This window comes from Electrona antarctica, assembly GCF_951216825.1.
Source record: "Electrona antarctica genome assembly, chromosome: 13".
In the NCBI taxonomy this organism is placed as follows: Eukaryota; Metazoa; Chordata; class Actinopteri; order Myctophiformes; family Myctophidae; genus Electrona; species Electrona antarctica.
The window spans coordinates 17,140,496-17,158,233 of NC_136794.1; the positions used below are offsets into that span (position 1 = coordinate 17,140,496).

The 17,738-nt window shown below is 47.8% G+C and overlaps 1 protein-coding gene across 1 annotated transcript; it reads left to right on the forward strand.

Annotated features, from left to right (window-relative positions):
* The first annotated feature begins 9,973 nt into the window (after window positions 1–9,973).
* On the forward strand, window positions 9,974–11,500 carry LOC306935683 (ribosyldihydronicotinamide dehydrogenase [quinone]-like). The gene is made up of 6 exons (XM_079518850.1): window positions 9,974–10,089; window positions 10,249–10,467; window positions 10,549–10,679; window positions 10,756–10,869; window positions 10,951–11,052; window positions 11,141–11,500. The coding sequence occupies exons 1-6, from the start codon at window positions 10,086–10,088 to the stop codon at window positions 11,438–11,440; spliced, it is 870 nt and encodes a 289-aa protein (XP_079374976.1). The 5' UTR covers window positions 9,974–10,085; the 3' UTR covers window positions 11,441–11,500.
* Window positions 11,501–17,738: the final 6,238 nt, after the last annotated feature.

The following is a 17,738-nucleotide window of genomic DNA, read 5'->3' on the forward strand; positions in this document are numbered from 1 at the left end:
GGACAAGTCAAAGGCCATAAAGCCCACCTACTGTAATGTCCTGTCAGTAGCAACTCAACCTGCACCTGAAATAAGCCCTGACCCCTCCCAGAGAAAGTTCATCCTTGAAAATGTAATGATTAGTCGCCAGATCCAAGATCCTTGGTGGTCTAAAACTTGAGTTATTGGTAAAATAACAGCAGGTTGGTGGCCATTTTGAAAAACAATGGCTTCCATGGTCACAGGACAAATCTAAATAGTACCACTGTATTCCTCATCTTTTAAAATGTATGATTACATTGATTAGTCACCAGAATCAAGATCCTAGGTGGTCTATAACTTGAATTATTGGTAAAATAACAGCAGGTTGGTGGCCATTTTGAAAAACAATGGCTGGCATGGTCACAGGACCAATCTAAATAGTACTACTGTATTCCTCATCTTTTAAAATGTATGATTAGTCACCAGAATCAAGATCCTAGGTGGTCTAAAACTTGAGTTATTGTAAAATAACAGCAGGTGGCGGCCATTTTGAAAAATGGCTGCCATGGTCATAGGGAAAATCTAAATTGTACCACTGTATCCCTCATCCTTGAAAATGTAATATTAGTCACCAGAATCAAGATCCTAGGTGGTGTAGAACTTGAGTTATTGTAAAATAGGTGTCAGGTGGCGGCCATTTTGGAAGATGGCTTTCATGGTCACCACGAGACAAATCTGTGATGGCCCTATAGCCAAAAATGTTCCTTAAGGCATGCTCTAACTGTCTGCCAAATTAGAATACTTCCCATTATTCAAAAACTATCATTTTATTGTTTTGGGAACACTTTTGTCAACTCCGTCAGATACATGTCAACTCCGTCAGACACAAAACCTGATGGAGTTGACGTCTGACGGAGTTGACAAAATGGTTGACAAAATTTGTTTTCATCTTAACCCTCTGTAGTACAATTTATCCATTTAGTTTTTCTTCAGTTGTTAGCTAAACCTAACCCTAAACTAAAATACTAAACATTATTTTGGAATTCTTAACAAAGATCATAATAATGTCCTGACGGAGTTGACATGTGAAAGCTGTGACCACATTGATATCAACATTGTTTGTTTAAAATATATGGAGTTGGAACAACAGATGTTCAGGAGGCGGAGGAACACACCTTGACCACACCTTCACGCCAATCTCCGCCCTCCACGCCAATCTACCTGAGCCTACTTATACCCGCCCAATACAACCCAGCATCCTCTATGCTTTTCGTATGCTCGTACCCGCAGTACTCATACCACAGCAAAAGAAAAAACCACAGCAAAAAAGTTATACCAACTTGCTCACCTGCCACCATGGCCTCCTCCAACGTCCCGCTCGCCCCAGACTCGGGCGACGAATCCCCCGGGGACGCTCAGGGCCGGCGCCGGGCGTTCGCCCTCCTTCGTCCCCGACACGTCCAGTACCTCCAACCCAGACGACAACAGTGGTGACAACAGTCCCACCACCGCTTCCCAGACCTTCGCCGCCCCGCCATCCAACGCATCCCACCACTCTGCTTCCAGCCGCTCCTCCGGCGCTTCCTCAGGTCGGTCTCGCACCGGCTCTCAAAGCAGCAGCAGCACCTCACGTTCCAAACACCGCTCTTTTAAGACGAAGGAACGCCACCAACCACCCACCCTCCCACCACCACCCTCCGACGGCACCAAGCGCTCCAGGCGCGCACACCACGCTCACCGCAGCTCCGCCGCCTCGCGCCTCCCCAGCAATCCAAGCCCGCCACAACCCGCCATCACAGACTGGACTGTAGCGGGACTCCATAAGCAGCTCCGCGCTCACAATGTCCCATTTGCCCGCTCCACCAACAAAGCGGGATTATTCAAGCTGTTCTGCGACACCACCACCACAACAACAACAACACAGCCGGGTCCTTCCTCGAGCCAGGCGCTCCCCGATGACGTCACGAGGCGCGCTCCTCGCGCTACCACCACTGCTGTTGACGTCACCCGCCGTTCCAGACGTTCCAGAGTCAACACAGCCTCCTTTCCCCCCCTACCTCCAGCTTTGGGTATCTACACTATATTTGGAATATACTTCATTACTATTACTTAATCTTGTCAAGTTTTAAGTTTAAATGTGGTGTCAGTTACCCACCCTCCAGCGTCGGGTGTCTTACATTACATTTGGAATATATATATTATATATATGTATATTTAATATGCATGTATATATATTATATATGAGGTAATACATATGCCATATGTATTGCCATTACTTTAACTTGCCAAGCATTAAGCCCATGTAGTGTTAGTTACCCAACACCACCCACCTCTACCTCCTCCCTCCCCTCCCCTCCACTCCCGCCACTTCTCCCCACCACTTTTCCCCCATACTGCACATTTCTTCTAACAGCGCAACCCTTCCAAGCTCCCTCCTTTCCACCAGTACAATCCCACCAATCAGCGAAACCCCTCCAAACCCCCCCACCTCAGCGCCTGCCCCCCACAACCTCACGTCCCTCCTGTCCCTCCTGTCCTCTTTTGCCTCGCAGGCTGCACCACCCCCCAACCCCCCCGTCCCCGTCCCCGTCCCTCCACCCCACTCAAACTTCCCCCGTCCCCCCATCCCTCGCCGCCCTCGTGGCTACATTGAACCAGGCTCTGTCCGCCTACCCCCAGGCTCTGCCCGCCTTCCCTCAGGCTCTGCCCGCCTTTCCCCAGGCTCTGCCCGCCTGCCCCTCCCTCCCGGCCCCCCACCACCCTACGCTGGCTCTCCCCAGCGTTCACTCTACGCTGGTACCCCCCAGCGTCTTTTCCGACCCCTCCTTCCCCCCTCCCCCCCCGTCCCCCCCTTTTCTCTCTCTCCACAGCAACCCCGGCACTCGCCCCGTCCAACGCCCCCGCCAGGAACCCACAGAACATCGGCGCCGCCCTCCGCAACCAGATCCTACTAGGTAACGACCTTGACCTAGCCACTCTCCTCCGCCCCTCCATCACCAACTCCGAGTCCCGCATCATTGAATGCGGAGACATCTCCATTCAGCTCCGCAACCCCACCCCCTCACGCTCCGCCATCCTCACCGTCGCCGAGTTCGGCCTGGCTTTTTCCATCTTCAGAGACGTGATTTGCTCCGCCTACCCAGCTCGGCGCCAGGAGCTGGACGACTACCATACCATCATCCTCGACCTAGCCGTGAGGTTCGGCGGCTCCCTCTTCCTAGAATATCACCGCCAATTTTCCGCCACCGCCGCAGCCAGACTCCATCAGCTCAACACAGCCACATACTGGGGCCAACTGGACCTAGAAATATATTGCCGTATCTTCGCCGGAAGGCTCGCCATCGCATGCAGCCTTTGCGGCAACCCCACCCACCCCGCCAGCCAGTGCGTCCACGCCGCCCCCCGCACCCCCACAGCCAAACCCATCACCAACAGACCAACTTCCGGCCCCCCCTCCCTCCTCGCCATCTCCGCACCCCCGCCACGCCCCCAACCCTACCCAGCTTCCCAAAACTCCCTAGACAGACGCGGCCGCCCTGTCCTGTTCTGTGGCTCCTCAGCCATCTGTAACAACTTCAACGAGGCAGGGTGCGCCGCGGCTGTCTGCAGACTGCTCCACGTCTGCACCCACTGCGGGGGCGCCCATGCCCGCTCCACCTGCCCCCAACACCCCACCAAACCTTCCAAACCCAGCTGACATTCGGTCCACCTCTCCACCCCCATCAACATCCCCGCCCTGGCCGCCGCACTATCACACCACCCAGACCCCGCAACTGCCTGCTTCCTCCTCGGAGGCCTTAACTATGGCTTCTCCCCCGGCCTCGTCACCCTCCCCACCAACACCCACACCTGCCACAACCTCCAGTCCGCCCTCACCGACCCAGACTCCGTCACTTCCTTGCTCAACAAGGAAGTGGCGAGCGGCTTTATGATCGGCCCATTCTCCACCCCACCCTTCCCCACCTACCGCATCAACCCCCTAGGCATCGCCACCAGGAAGTATTCAGGCAAAAAGAGGATCATCCTCGACCTCTCCTCCCCCCACGGCACCTCCACCCCCAGCGTCAACAGCCTCATCCCCAGCCCCCCCTTCTCCCTGCAGTACGCCACCATTGACGGCGCCATCAGGCTCATCCGACTCGCCGGCCAAGGCGCTTGGCTGGCCAAAGCCGACGTCACCGCAGCCTTCAAGATCCTCCCCCTCCACCCAGATTCTTGGCACCTTTTTGGGGTCTCCTGGCAGGACGCCTACTACTTCGCCGTCCCCTCACCTTCGGCTGCAAGAGCAGCCCGAAGCTGTTCGACACACTAGCCGAAGCCCTCTGCTGGATCCTCACTAACAACCACAAGCTCCCCTACGTCACCCACCTGCTAGACGACTTCCTCGTCGTCACTCCCCCTCACGCACCCCCCGCCTCCGGCCTCACCACACTCACCTCTGTCTTCAACGACCTCGGCGTCCCCCTCGCCCTAGAGAAGACAGAGGGCCCTTCCACTTCCCTTGAGTTCCCGGGCATCACCCTGGACACAGTATCACTCCAAGCCTCCCTACCCCCCGACAAGCTCAACCGCATCACACTCCTCCTCTCCAATTACCTGAACCTCCCCCAGTGCAGCAAGCAACAGCTCCTCTCACTGCTCGGCCATCTCAACTACGCCATACGCATCGTCCCCCAAGGCCGCTCCTTCATCTCCAACCTCCTCCACCTTTCCACCTCAGTCCCCTCCCTTCACCACCAGGTCACTCTCGACACCCCCTGCCAAATGGAGCTCCGCCTTTGGCACCTCCTCCTCTCCAATTGGAACGGAATCACCTTCTTTTATGACGACTTCATCTCCTCCCCCGAAGACCTCCAACTTTATACGGACGCGGCCCCCTCAGTAGGCTTCGGAGGCTACTACGCAGGACGCTGGTTCTCCTCCCCCTGGCCCGACGACTTCCGCATCCTCGACCCCGACCATTCCCAGTCCTCCACCCTACACGAGCTCTACCCCATCATCATCGCCGCAGCCCTGTGGGGCTCAGAGTGGACCGGCAAGAGTGTCCTCATCCACACGGACAACCAGGCCGTGGTCCACATCATCAACAAAGGCCGCTGCTCCTCACTCCCCGTCATGTCCCTCCTGCGCCGCCTAACCTGGCTCTTCGTCACCCACCAGTTTCTCCTCCGCGCCGCCCACGTCCCAGGCCACCACAACTCCATCGCTGACTCCCTTTCCCGTTTTCTGTTCCAGAAATTCAAGACCTTGGCCCCGCAATCCGATCCCCTTCCAGTCCCGGTCCCTCCATTTTCCGACATCATCTTCCCCTAGAACACCCTCTCCACCACCTCATCCTAGTCCCAGCGCTCCATCCTGCTGAGCGTAGCAGACTCCACCCTCTCATCCTACCGGACAGCTTGGCACAACTTCCGGTCCTTCCACCTCCGCCACAATCTACACTTCCCCTCACTCGATCTCCTCTCCCTCTCCGCCTTCATCAGCTACAGCGCCTCCACCCTCTCCACCCGCTCCTCCACGATCAGAGTCTACCTATGCGGCATCAGCTTCTTCACCAAACTCCTAACCGGTTCGCCCCATCCATTCACACAGCACCCCCAAATCATCCTCCAACTCAAAGGCTTGCAGCGCGGCGAACCGCGGCTTCCTCCCCGGCGCCTCCCCCTCACCATAGAGATCCTGGCCTCCTGCATCCACACCATCCGTTCCGGCTACGCCAACCAAACCCTCAACTCCACCCTCGAATCCATGTTCCTCCTGGCCTTCTACGGCTTCCTCCGCTGCTCTGAGTTCACGGCCGCCAACCATAACTTCGACCCCGCAATCCACCCCTGCCTCTCCGACTTAGCCTCCCACGACCACGGCACGTTGGTCTTCACCCTGAAAAGAAGCAAGTCCTCCCAGCATCGCCCAATTCCCATCTACCTCTTCCGCATCAACTCCCCCACCAGTCCTTTCGACTCCCTGGTCAACCATGTCCGCCTCAGACAATCCCAGCACGCTCTCCCCACTGACCCCCTCTTCACCAATGAACACGGAACCGTCGCCACCCGCTGCTGGTTCCTCCTCCACCTCCGCCAAATCCTCACCACCTCAGGCTACCCGTCAGAAAACTTCTCCGGCCACTCCTTCCGCATAGGCGCCGCCTCCACCGCCGCCAGCCGAGGCCTCCAGCCGAGGCCTCCAGGACCACACTGTCCGCCTGCTCGGCAGATGGTCCTCCCAAGCCTACCTGACCTACATCCGCTCCTCCCTCCACGACATCAGACAGACCCACAACTCCCTGGCCTAGTGGTCGCCCCCCGTCTTCCTTTTGGGGATCACGCCTCCATGTGTGCCGCGGGCTGACCGCCACACGACCCCCTCCCCAAAGACTCCAGGGTCGGCGACCCCCCCGGAACCCACGCCCCGCTCCCCCCACTCTCCTCCTCATCATTCCATTATTTCATTCAATACAATCTTTAAACCTTCCACAATGTGTGTTCATTCCAACTAGTGAAATGGAGTTGGAACAACAGATGTTCAGGAGGCGGAGGAACACACCTTGACCACACCTTCACGCCAATCTCCGCCCTCCACGCCAATCTACCTGAGCCTACTTATACCCGCCCAATACAACCCAGCATCCTCTATGCTTTTCGTATCCCACCTCCATCCCCATCACCACCTCAGGACCAGCAGCACCTCCACTGCTCCATCTCCTCCTCCCTCTCTCCTCACCTCCTCCCTTCCTCAGAGTTCCCACGGGGGGATCACGCCTCCATGTGTTCCGCGGGCTGACCGCCACACGACCCCCTCCCCAAAGACTCCAGGGTCGGCGACCCCCCCGGAACCCACGCCCCGCTCCCCCCACTCTCCTCCTCATCATTCCATTCTTTCATTCAATAAAATCTTTAAACCTTCCACAATGTGTGTTCATTCCAACTAGTGAACAAACAATTAAATGCTTGTCAGACCAGGTGCTCCACTGTTGCAACAAATATAAACAGGACTTGGAAAAGGAGTCTTCAGGCTAAATCTGTCGACAATATTTTCTGATTAATTTAAGACTTTCAAAAAACCTGACAGAGTTGACGGAGACGTGGGACACACATTTGATATGAGATATTTAATTTAAAATATAAATTAAAATTAACTGTGTATATTGTTTGCTATGTTGTTGACAATCTACTTTCATTTAGTATGTATTTTTATGTGATTGTGACAGTATTAGACACTTTTTTGGCAGTTTGAAATTGTGACAACTTGCTGGGGACAGGCTAAATACAGGCCTTTTTGGGTACAGTGCCTGCTTTTAACTAATTTAGATGGCATATGAAAAAATATATAATGAAATTAATGGCATAATAATACACAACTGTATTACATTTAACTTTGCAAGTGCTTTTATTTTTATGAATTAATTTATTTTTAACATAAATAAGGCTCTTATGTGTGGGACATGTTTTTTCCACTTTTGTCCCTCATCTCAAGAATGAGTGTACATATGTAGTTATGTACACATCTGCCACTGCACATACACACAGACTGCTGTCCAACAATGAGCAGCAGCCAGCGACAGACAGCAACATCAATGTCATTACAGACAGACAGCAGCCTACAAGAACAGCAGTAAAGGTAAACAGTCATTCTGGGAATGTGTTCCACTGCCGTTGGTTGATTTCCTTTTATAAACCGAAAATGACTTACCGGTACCTGGAATTCATTGAACAGCCTGCCCTGCCCTAAAGCAATCCTTTCTCCTTCAATTTACAGCTTTTGTTTTGATGTTAATATTAAATTCCATTGCGATGTCAACCAGCAACTTTGGATAGCCTATAGGCCTATGTGATAGGCCTACATAATGTTGGATACATTTATCCAACACAGTAAAGTTTGCGGCTTCTGACACAGTGCAGTGTGTTCCGCAATCCGCATAGATACAAACTCCTCCTTTTCACCGACAAATGTCTCAACGCCCTGGCTCCACAGTATCTCTCAGGCCTCCTCCAGGAACATACTCTATCACAGAACCTGCTGTCCATATGACTTGGACCTCCTCTATTCGCAAACCTTGGGGGACAGAGCCTTCAGTGTAGTAGCCCCAGGGTAGTCCCCACCAGCTGTCCAACTCTCTCCTAGTGGAGATTTGCCATGCTCCAACACTGGACTCTTTAAGGCTTGAAAAGACACCTATTCTCTCAGGCTTATGGCAAATAATTGTTTGTTGTTTTGTTGGTTGTGTGTTTTGCTTGCTGGTTGTTCATTGTTTTTGATGTAAAACATCTTTGGGTTCATGAAAGGCGCTATATAAATTCAAGCTATATTATTATTATTATTTGAAGTTGAAGCCAACTCAACTTATTTTTAGCTTTGTAGTTGTAGCTTTTGTAGCAGCTACATATGATGTATCTTTGTATTTCAGGTTTTACTAGCCTTGTGGGGATAATTTGTTGTCCCCACGTGATTAGTACCTGCATCCTGCGCGCGCACTCACGTCTCACGCACACGCACACGCACACACACACACACACACACACACACACATGCGCAGGGCTCTTGGACATTGGAAATCGGAGAACTACAACAGGCGTTTTAATGTTCGGATCATTGGCCTGGCAGAGGGTTCAGAGGCGACGCAACTAGTGGATTTCTTTGAGGCATGGCTGCCCAGAGTTCTGAAAACGGGCACATAAAACTGGAAATAGCACGACGAACTGCTGCAACTAAACCGAACCCGAAGAAGTTTCCCAGGACTGTGTTGTGTTTCTGCTCGCTCAGAGATAAACAGAAAGTGATGAGCGCAGTGTGTCGTGCCAGACGGTGGCATAGAGCAAGATGGTGCCAGGCTATCTATTTTCCCACGACTTCACAGCGGAGATGAAGAGGCGCAAATCATACAGTGCTGCGAAAGAGCGATTTTTGAAAATACATATCCCTTACAGTTACACTATGATCTTCTTCTCTTTTATTCTGAAGTGACACTTCATGATAGCTCCAAAAATAGGTTTTCCACCCCATAGAAGGTGCTGGAATATCTGCTCTGTGCTACCTGACCATTTTGGTCAATAAAAAGCTTGCTTTTGAGCCTCTTAATTCTGTTATAGACATCCAAAGCCGTTATGTAGGTCACATTAATGAATGTTTATTGCCCCCCCTGGTCACTAGCTCGGCTGATTCTTTATCTATGATGAAAGGTCTTTGCTGAGTTTGCATCTGAGGATGTGTTTGTGAGCAGCAATCTGGGAACCCATCGACAAAAGAAAAAAGGAAGAACAGCACCCTCTGCTGTTTGTTTCCAGAATCTGTTCTTGGGAGATTAGTGGGCAGAGACTTTAACTGCCAGCATCTCTTGACTAACTCCCACCTATATGACTCCTCATCATTATACTAAGATCCCCAGACCCTCCTGCCTCAAGCAGAAACACATTCCAAGGCATATAAGTCACATCTGCCTCCCTCAAAGGAAGCCAGGATGCTCTCCTCTTTTAGATTTGGGATGTTCTGATGTTTTTGTAATGCTCCCCATAATAGGTACACTAGACTACATCACTTTTTGGTTCCAGTTGTACACTCTCAGATGTATGAAGGTCCTTGAAAATAAAATGTTTGAGAACCACTAGCTGTACTGGTGGACTCCTAATGTGCCATATACACTATACAGTAGTGTCATAGTAAATCAGTGTCATACATATTCTGAAGAAAATCTGGAGACATTCAGTAATTGGGTCGTATGATCAAAATAAGAACATTATAATGTTATGTAAAAACTACATCTAAAAAGTAAAATACAAGGACATATTGATGACCCCTGCTGTACATGATGGCTTAAAATACAGGATGCATGTTAATCATGGTGATCATAACACTGTTCGGCATAGCTGACTCTGAACACGATCCAGAGTAGTGATTTGTTTACCTTGTGTTCAAAACAATGCAGCAACAACAGACCTGCGGAAGTCAGAGAAATCTTCAAGAATTCCCTGTGGTTGATTGATTTAATTGATTGCTTGATTAGTAGACAGCTGTGCGAGTGGGAGTGACGTGCATAAAAGATCTGACTTCAGTCATGAATGATGAAGCATGTCTTTCCTTCCTGTTGCAACTGCAGATTCTAGCTCATCATTTTGACACTGTGATTGAGGATGGGTGAGTCTTCTTTAGTTATTTGATTTTAGAGTTTTTAATGGTGCTTGGGACTGAACACATTAGTTTGGGGTCGGTCATGGCTATATAGGGCTGAGGGAACATGCTTGTTTTGTATGAGTTTTTTTGTTTTTACATTGAATCTGAACTTACTTTAATCAGCAGATACAGCAACAGCAACTGCCACACCAGCAGAAACAACAGCAGAAGCAACAGGAAAGAAGGTACTTATTGTGTATGCCCACCAGAGCCCTCATTCATTCAATGCTTCTGCTAAAGATGCTGCTGTGGAGGTTCTAACTCTGCAGGGCTACACGGTGGAGGTTTCTGACCTGTACGCTATGAATTTTAAAGCCACAGCTACTGCTGAGGACATCAATGGTGAGGCTTTGAGCTGTTTAAGACACTAAATTCATCTCAATCAGCTTGTGCAGGGAAAATCAAATGTGCTCTCATCTACAGGAGAGGTGCATAACCCTGCCAATTTCCAGTATGCAAATGAGACCAAACTGGCATGGGAGGAAGAAAAGCTGTCTGCTGACATCACTGTGGAACATAAGAAACTCAAAGAAGCTGACCTTGTCTTTTTTCAGGTGAGTTCTCGAAAGGGAAAACTGTTTGCTAAATATTGCTTTCCCTCAACATGAACTAACTTGTAACTTGTTTCAGTTTCCCATGTACTGGTTCACTGTCCCTGCCATCATGAAGGGCTGGATTGATCGGGTGCTCACATTGGGCTTTGCCTACACTCCTGAGAAGAGGTACAGTCAAGGAATCTTCAAGGTAAGGACTAAAGAGCTCTGCATTGGTACACGGTATACTGTATTGTTGCGGCGTGTATTTGAAATTTGAATTACTTTCTAGGACAAGAGAGCCATGCTGTCTTTCACCACTGGGTCTCTGGAGTCCATGTTCAGTGACCATGGAATCAATGGAGACATGAATGTCACCCTGTGGCCAATACAGGTATTGGCAAACTAACTGAACATTTCTAACTGTGTATACATGCGATACATTTCAACCAACATACTGATGTCACTTGTACCCATTCCAGAACGGAATCCTGCATTACTGTGGCTTCCAAGTTCTGGCTCCTCAGATATTCTGGGCCCCATCACGTGTTGCCTGTGATGTCCGTGACACCATGCTGGTGACCTGGCGATCAAGGCTGAAGGGTCTCCTGGCTGAGGCGCCACTTTCCTTCACTCCCTCTGACAGCTTTGATGGAGAGACAGGCTTCCAACTGAAACTTGAGATCAAGAAGATCCATGCAAACAAGGAGTTTGGCCTGACGGTGGGAACCCACATGGGAAAAAAGCTTCCGCCCAACAGCTGGATAAAAGCTCCGGTCTGAGTAACTGTACTCTAAAAGTGTCATGTCTTGTTCTGAAATAAAGTTAATTTTAAGCCTAAATACATTGTCAAGATCTGTCCCTCGTGTAGAGCTCCATAAAATACTCTTTGTCAAAGTGTCTAACCCACCCTGTTGATGTGCGTATTCTACGTCCGCCCCAAAGTGTCTAATTCAGCCATAACTTACGGAATGCTTGTGTTGCAGTCTCTAAAACTTTTGTGCAAGTCATGTAGGCTTATAACATGTGTGACCACTTATTAATTGTGCCTATGCAACTGTACTAGTCAAATTGGTATGTACTAGGTAATGCCAGGAATGCAACTAAAAAGTATCTACAGCAACATGAGTTGTATTCTGAACAAAGCCAGTATAAGTGAGCTCCTGGCTGCTAAAAGATCTGTAGCCGTTTTGTCACTATAGGCTTGCTGCATTTTACGTTGCTGCATTGAATATTCAGACTTCTTCCTATAGTCCATTTTAGACTCATGGAAAACTCTGCTTTTGAATGAGCATGCAATTACAGAAAATATTACCAGATCTATTGACAGACCTTTATTGATCCTGAAAGCACACACCTTACAGTGCACAGCCCTGGCTAGGCAACCCAGCCAGGTGGAGATATGCACCAGAGGAGCATATATTTCTAATTTTATACTGTTTTCTAGTCTGGGAAGTGCCGTTTCCACATTTGAATCAAAGGGTTCAGAATTGGGGTTTAGGAGCTTGAAGGTATGGATGAATATCTGGTTTAAAGGGATGTGGGTTTTTTTAATTTCAAATTAAAGTTTTGTGAGCATTCATTTTTCTAAGCTTCTTAAAAATCACACTGTTTGAAGTGGGCCCTTTTATCATATGTACATCTCATTCCGGCCAATCACAATTTGTGTCCTTTTGTCTTCAATGTTTGTGTTTACACACTTTTGTCTTCAATGTTTGTTTACACAAACACTCAAAGCTGGGCGTAGGAGGCCCCTCAAAAAATAAAAGTGATGCGTGATTATCTCCAATCCAGTTCCCTGTAAAATGAGGTTGTGGTGTGTACTGGGATGATCGTGAGGTCAATAGTATGGAATTTGAATATGAACATAAGCAGTGATGAGCAGCTTTGGGATATTCTTTAATGGAAGTCAGATGATGGACTGTCTCATGGTTTTATGATGCTGTATTCAGAATGAACCATGTTCACTGAACAGACATTGAAACCGCAGCTACTCACACATAAACACAAACAAAGCCAGGGCGAGCATACGTAGCCCATTGAAAACTGAAGAGAAATTCTTCCCAATTTCCTGTTGATGGATATATTATAGACATGGACACGTATATATCAATCAGTTGATATATTATAAAACAGCTAGGTGCATAGACTGCACACAAGAGGAGAGCGTAAGTTGAGACAGCTGTTTTTCTATACAATGCAATCTGTGGTAACTGGCTCACGGTAAGATCCTTCGAGAAGATGCTTAGTTATTTACAACTAGGCTTGAAGAAACAGAGCTTTTGTTAGGGGGTAATTAAACCCCACAGGGGTCTGCGTGAACTCCTTACCCTAGCTGCATCCATAAGATAACAGCTGCATGGCATATCTTAGGTCAAGCTCTGCTCTGCTCTATCTGTCTGTCCTGTCTGTCATGAATGCAACGTATCTTTGTCAAATATGCATCTAGAGTCAAGAATACAGTCTAACTATTTCATTGCAGGTGTTAAATAATGTTCTGTATATTTTATATGGTACATTCATTCTTATTGGTATAGTTTCATCTGTTGCTAGTTTTCATAGGAAACCTTGCATGACAGTCCTGGCTCACTGATTGGCCAGTAAGTAAGGACACTTCTAAGTCCCACCCTCATGAGAGGGAGGGAGTTTTAAACTTGCATCAGTATATAAACAACATGCTTTCATTCCTATGGTGTGCTCACTCGTACTAAGCTGATTTGAATATGCGTGTGCGGTGACTCCAAGGGCCATTGTCCCCGAAAACTGCCGTGTAAAGCTGCATTCGTATCTCTTTCAATAAAACTTGGATACAACTTTAAGACAAAGAAAACTCTCCGTTTGGACTTCCTTGACACGCCGACACCACTGCAAACTACACAGAACCGTTATTAAATATACATCACTGTATTTAGCTTTTAAGCCTCGGTTGGTGTTATTTGAGGAGCATTGGCGTTTAAATCTTTTCACATGTCTCTCCAAATCCTCATTAGACCGCCTGCAACTGGTTCAGAACACTGCTGCCAGATTTCTGACCAGGTCCAGGAGATCCTACCACACCCATCTTGTTTTCCTTGCACTGGCTCCCAGTAAATTATAGAATTAATTTTAAAATTCTTGTCATCACACACAGAACCCTCCATGGTCAAGCACCCCCATATATTTGTGACTTCTTCTTCTTCTTCGTGGGGTTTTATGGCGGTTGGCATCCAAATAGTTGCATTACCGCCCCCTTCTGATCCGTGTGTGGATCAGACAAACTAAAACGTATTATATATATAACTTATCACCGTCCTGTGCAAACTTAATAGTGCCCACTCCAAAGTGACCCCCCTCTACATTGTCCATTCTGTGCGCTACATCCCAGACCCTGTGGCCTGAGATGGTGTAAATTCTTCTCTTAGTACAATATCCACGTCTTCTGCAGTGACATCCAGTACATGTAGGAACCTCCTCGCCGCTTCCAGCACCATCTTCATTCTTTCCGACTTGGTTTGTATGTCCGCCGCACAGTTGATGATCATGGCAATGAATGCCAAGAACCGTTTCTTGTCCATACAGATGTTGTTATCACTTAAGCCTACATTGCTTCCCCCCTCATTTGCCTGCTGTACTTCCACTGCTGCTTTTCCATCATTGGCCTTGCTCCTCTCCACTCTCTTTACAGCATCAGCGTAGGACAGTCCTTTCCCTTCTGCCCTAACCCTGCTCACCATAATCTCCTTCTCTCTCTTAGGACACACAGCTGATCCGGTGTAATGTCCCCCACCACAGTGCACACACTTCAGTTCTTCTTGGCTTTCTTTACATTCCTCTTCTTCGCATTTTTCCTCCCCACACCAATGTAGGCTTCTCACTGTTTAGCAGTTCTATATATTTACATATTTTTCTATTGACTATTTTCTATTTTGATGTTCTATTTTGATGTCGTTTTTGCATATTGTTCTATGTACAAATAACGTTTTTGGTGCCAGCAACCAATCACCCACTTTGGGAGTTGGCCTGATTGAGGACACTCCCTGATCCCTTGTCCCAATCCTTATAAATATCTGGTGTAACTCCTTGTATGTCATTCCCTGAAGAAGGCAACTTGTTGCCGAAACGTTGGAAAAATAAAGATTTTGATGGCATCATGACTACGAGCTGTGCGGCCTCTCTCCTTTTTCAGTCATATTTATCTCCTGCGGTCAGCACCTCCCCACTACTGGTGTGCGCTCCTACCTTCCTGTTTGTTTGATGATTCCTCCCCACACCTGCCACTCTCTCTGTTCTCCCTGCACACTGCTGCCACATGGCCATATTTTTGGCAACAATAGCACCTGAGCGGTGCTCTTTCATATGGCCTGACCCGATAGCTCATGTAAGTCAGGTACACTCTCTGGGGTAAATGCTCTCCTGCAAACGTCAAACAAACTGACCCACTTTCCTCTCGTTTCCCATCTCGAAATCTGGACAATCTTTTTGCCTCACACACACCTTCAACAAGGCTCACAAACGCTTGTGGCTTCAATGACAGTGGAACTCCACTTATAATTCCCTTGCTCCGTTTACCTTCAAGGCGAAAGGTACTCACGTCATGCTCCCCGTATTTATTAATGTTCAGAGACCTGTTCACCTGATTTGCACTGCACTCAAAAATCACCAGACCACTCCTAGTAACCCTCAAGGATTTAATTCCCCCCACTTTCTTCTCAACAAACTTTCCCAGCGCATATTGGTCATTAAAAATGCCGTCGACCTGCGCCTCCGCTCTCATACCAATGAATCTCTCTTCATCACTTTCTGAATTGTTTGATCCCATTCCTTTCTTTCTTTTCTTTTCTTGTTTAAATCCATCCTTATTTCCATCACTGCACGTTTGACTGTCATGATCAGAATCCTCCTCTGACAACTGCATTTCCCCCTCCCTTCCGTCCGTGTTCACTGGCAGAGCAACTCTGCCATCCTTCCCGTTCCCCACCACTCACTGTGTCATTTGTGACTTACTCCACCCATATGTTCCTAGAAGGCCTCTGAGATCCTCATCCCAAGCCCTGCTGGTTGTTCCACCCACAAAACTAAAAACTAAAGGTGATCGAGCCTTTGCTAGTTTCGCCCCCAGGCTATGGAATGACCTCCCGGAGCACCTGAAATCTGTGGCCTCAGAGGACCTTTTTAAAAAACGTTTAAAGACCCACCTTTTTAGACAGGCCTTTGTAACATAGTGCTGTATTGATCTCTTGATTATTATTATTATTTATTTTTACCAGTGCCGTTTGTTCTGTTTTCTCTTTCTTTGCTTTATTTTTCATTCTTCTTCTTCTTCTTCTTCTTCTTCTTCTTAATATTACTATTGTTACTATTGATATATTTTGCTTTTATTGTTGTGAAGCACTTTGTGACTGATGTCTGTGAAATGTGCTCTATAAATAAAAAATCACACCCGTGTGAACTGAGTGGTGTAATGTCTTATATAGACTGATGAGCTGTGGTCTGACGTAATGTCTGACGTAATGAAATCACACCCGTGTGAACTGGGTGACCATAGCAACCGTGCTCATTTTTTGAGCACAGACAGACAGACAGACAGACAGACAGACTAACAAAGCCAGTTGTAGGAGTGGTTTACACCACTCAAAAATGACTTGCTTACTTACTTAAATAAACTTTATATCCATCACATAGTGATGCAAGAATAGAACATTTCACTGAACCAGAGCAACACATTTTAAGCACAAACAGGAGAAAAACATACTTAGCGTTACATCCTTATGTGGAATACTTTCCTCATGTGGATTACTTTCCTTCATGAGGACTACTCTATTTTATGCCTCACCTGCATGTTAGTATTTGCACAAAGGTCTTCGATACATGTTACTGTTCTATGGCTGCACTTTATATACACGTATGTACACATCTGCCACTGCACATACACAGACTGCTGTCCAACAATGAGCAGCAGCCAGCGACAGACAGCAACATCAATGTCATTACAGACAGACAGCAGCCTACAAGAACAGCAGCCTCCCAGTAAAGGTAAACAGTCATTCTGGGAATGTGTTCCACTGCCGTTGGTTGGTTTCCTTTTATAAACCGAAAATTACTTACCGGTACCTGGATTTCATTGAACAGCCTGCCCTGCCCTAAAGCAATCCTTTCTCCTTCAATTTACAGCTTTTGTTTTGATGTTAATAATATTAAATTCCATTGCGATGGCAACCAGCAACATTGGATAGCCTATAGGCCTATGTGATAGGCCTACATAATGTTGGATGCATTTATCCAACACAATAAAGTTTGCGGCTTCTGTTCTAACTTCTGACACAGTGCAGTGTGTTCTGCAATCCGCATAGATACAAACTCCTTTTCGCCGACAAATGTCTCAACGCCCCGGCTCCACAGTATCTCTCAGGCCTCCTCCAGGAACATACTCTGTCACAGAACCTGCTGTCCATATGACGCTTCATGATGGCTCCAAAAAGAGGTTTTCCACCCCAGAGAAGGTGCTGGAATATCTGCTCTGTGCTACCTGACCATTTTGGTCAATAAAAAGCTTGCTTTTGAGCCTCTTAATTCTGTTATAGACATCCAAGGCCGTTATGTAATTGTCAAGGGGGTTCTTAAAGGTAAAGATGTTTATTGCCCCCCTGGTCACTAGCTCGGCTGATTCTTTATCTATGATGAAAGGTCTTTGCTGAGTTTGCATCTGAGGAGGATGTGTTTGTGTTTGTGAGCAGCAATCTGGGAACCCATCGACAAAAAAAGAAGGAAAAACAGCACCCTCTGCTGTTTGTTTCCAGAATCTGTTCTTGGGAGATTCGTGGGCAGAGACTTTAACTGCCAGCATCTCTCGACAAACTATATGACTCCTCATTATTATACTAAGATCCCCAGACCCTCCTGCCTCAAGCAGAAACACATTCCAAGGCATATAAGTCACATCTGCCTCCCTCAAAGGAAGCCAGGATGCTCTCCTCTTTTAGATTTGGGATGTTCTGATGTTTTTGTAATGCTCCCCATAATAGGTACACTAGACTACATCACTTTTTGGTTCCAGTTGTACACTCTCAGATGTATGAAGGTCCTTGAAAATAAAATGTTTGA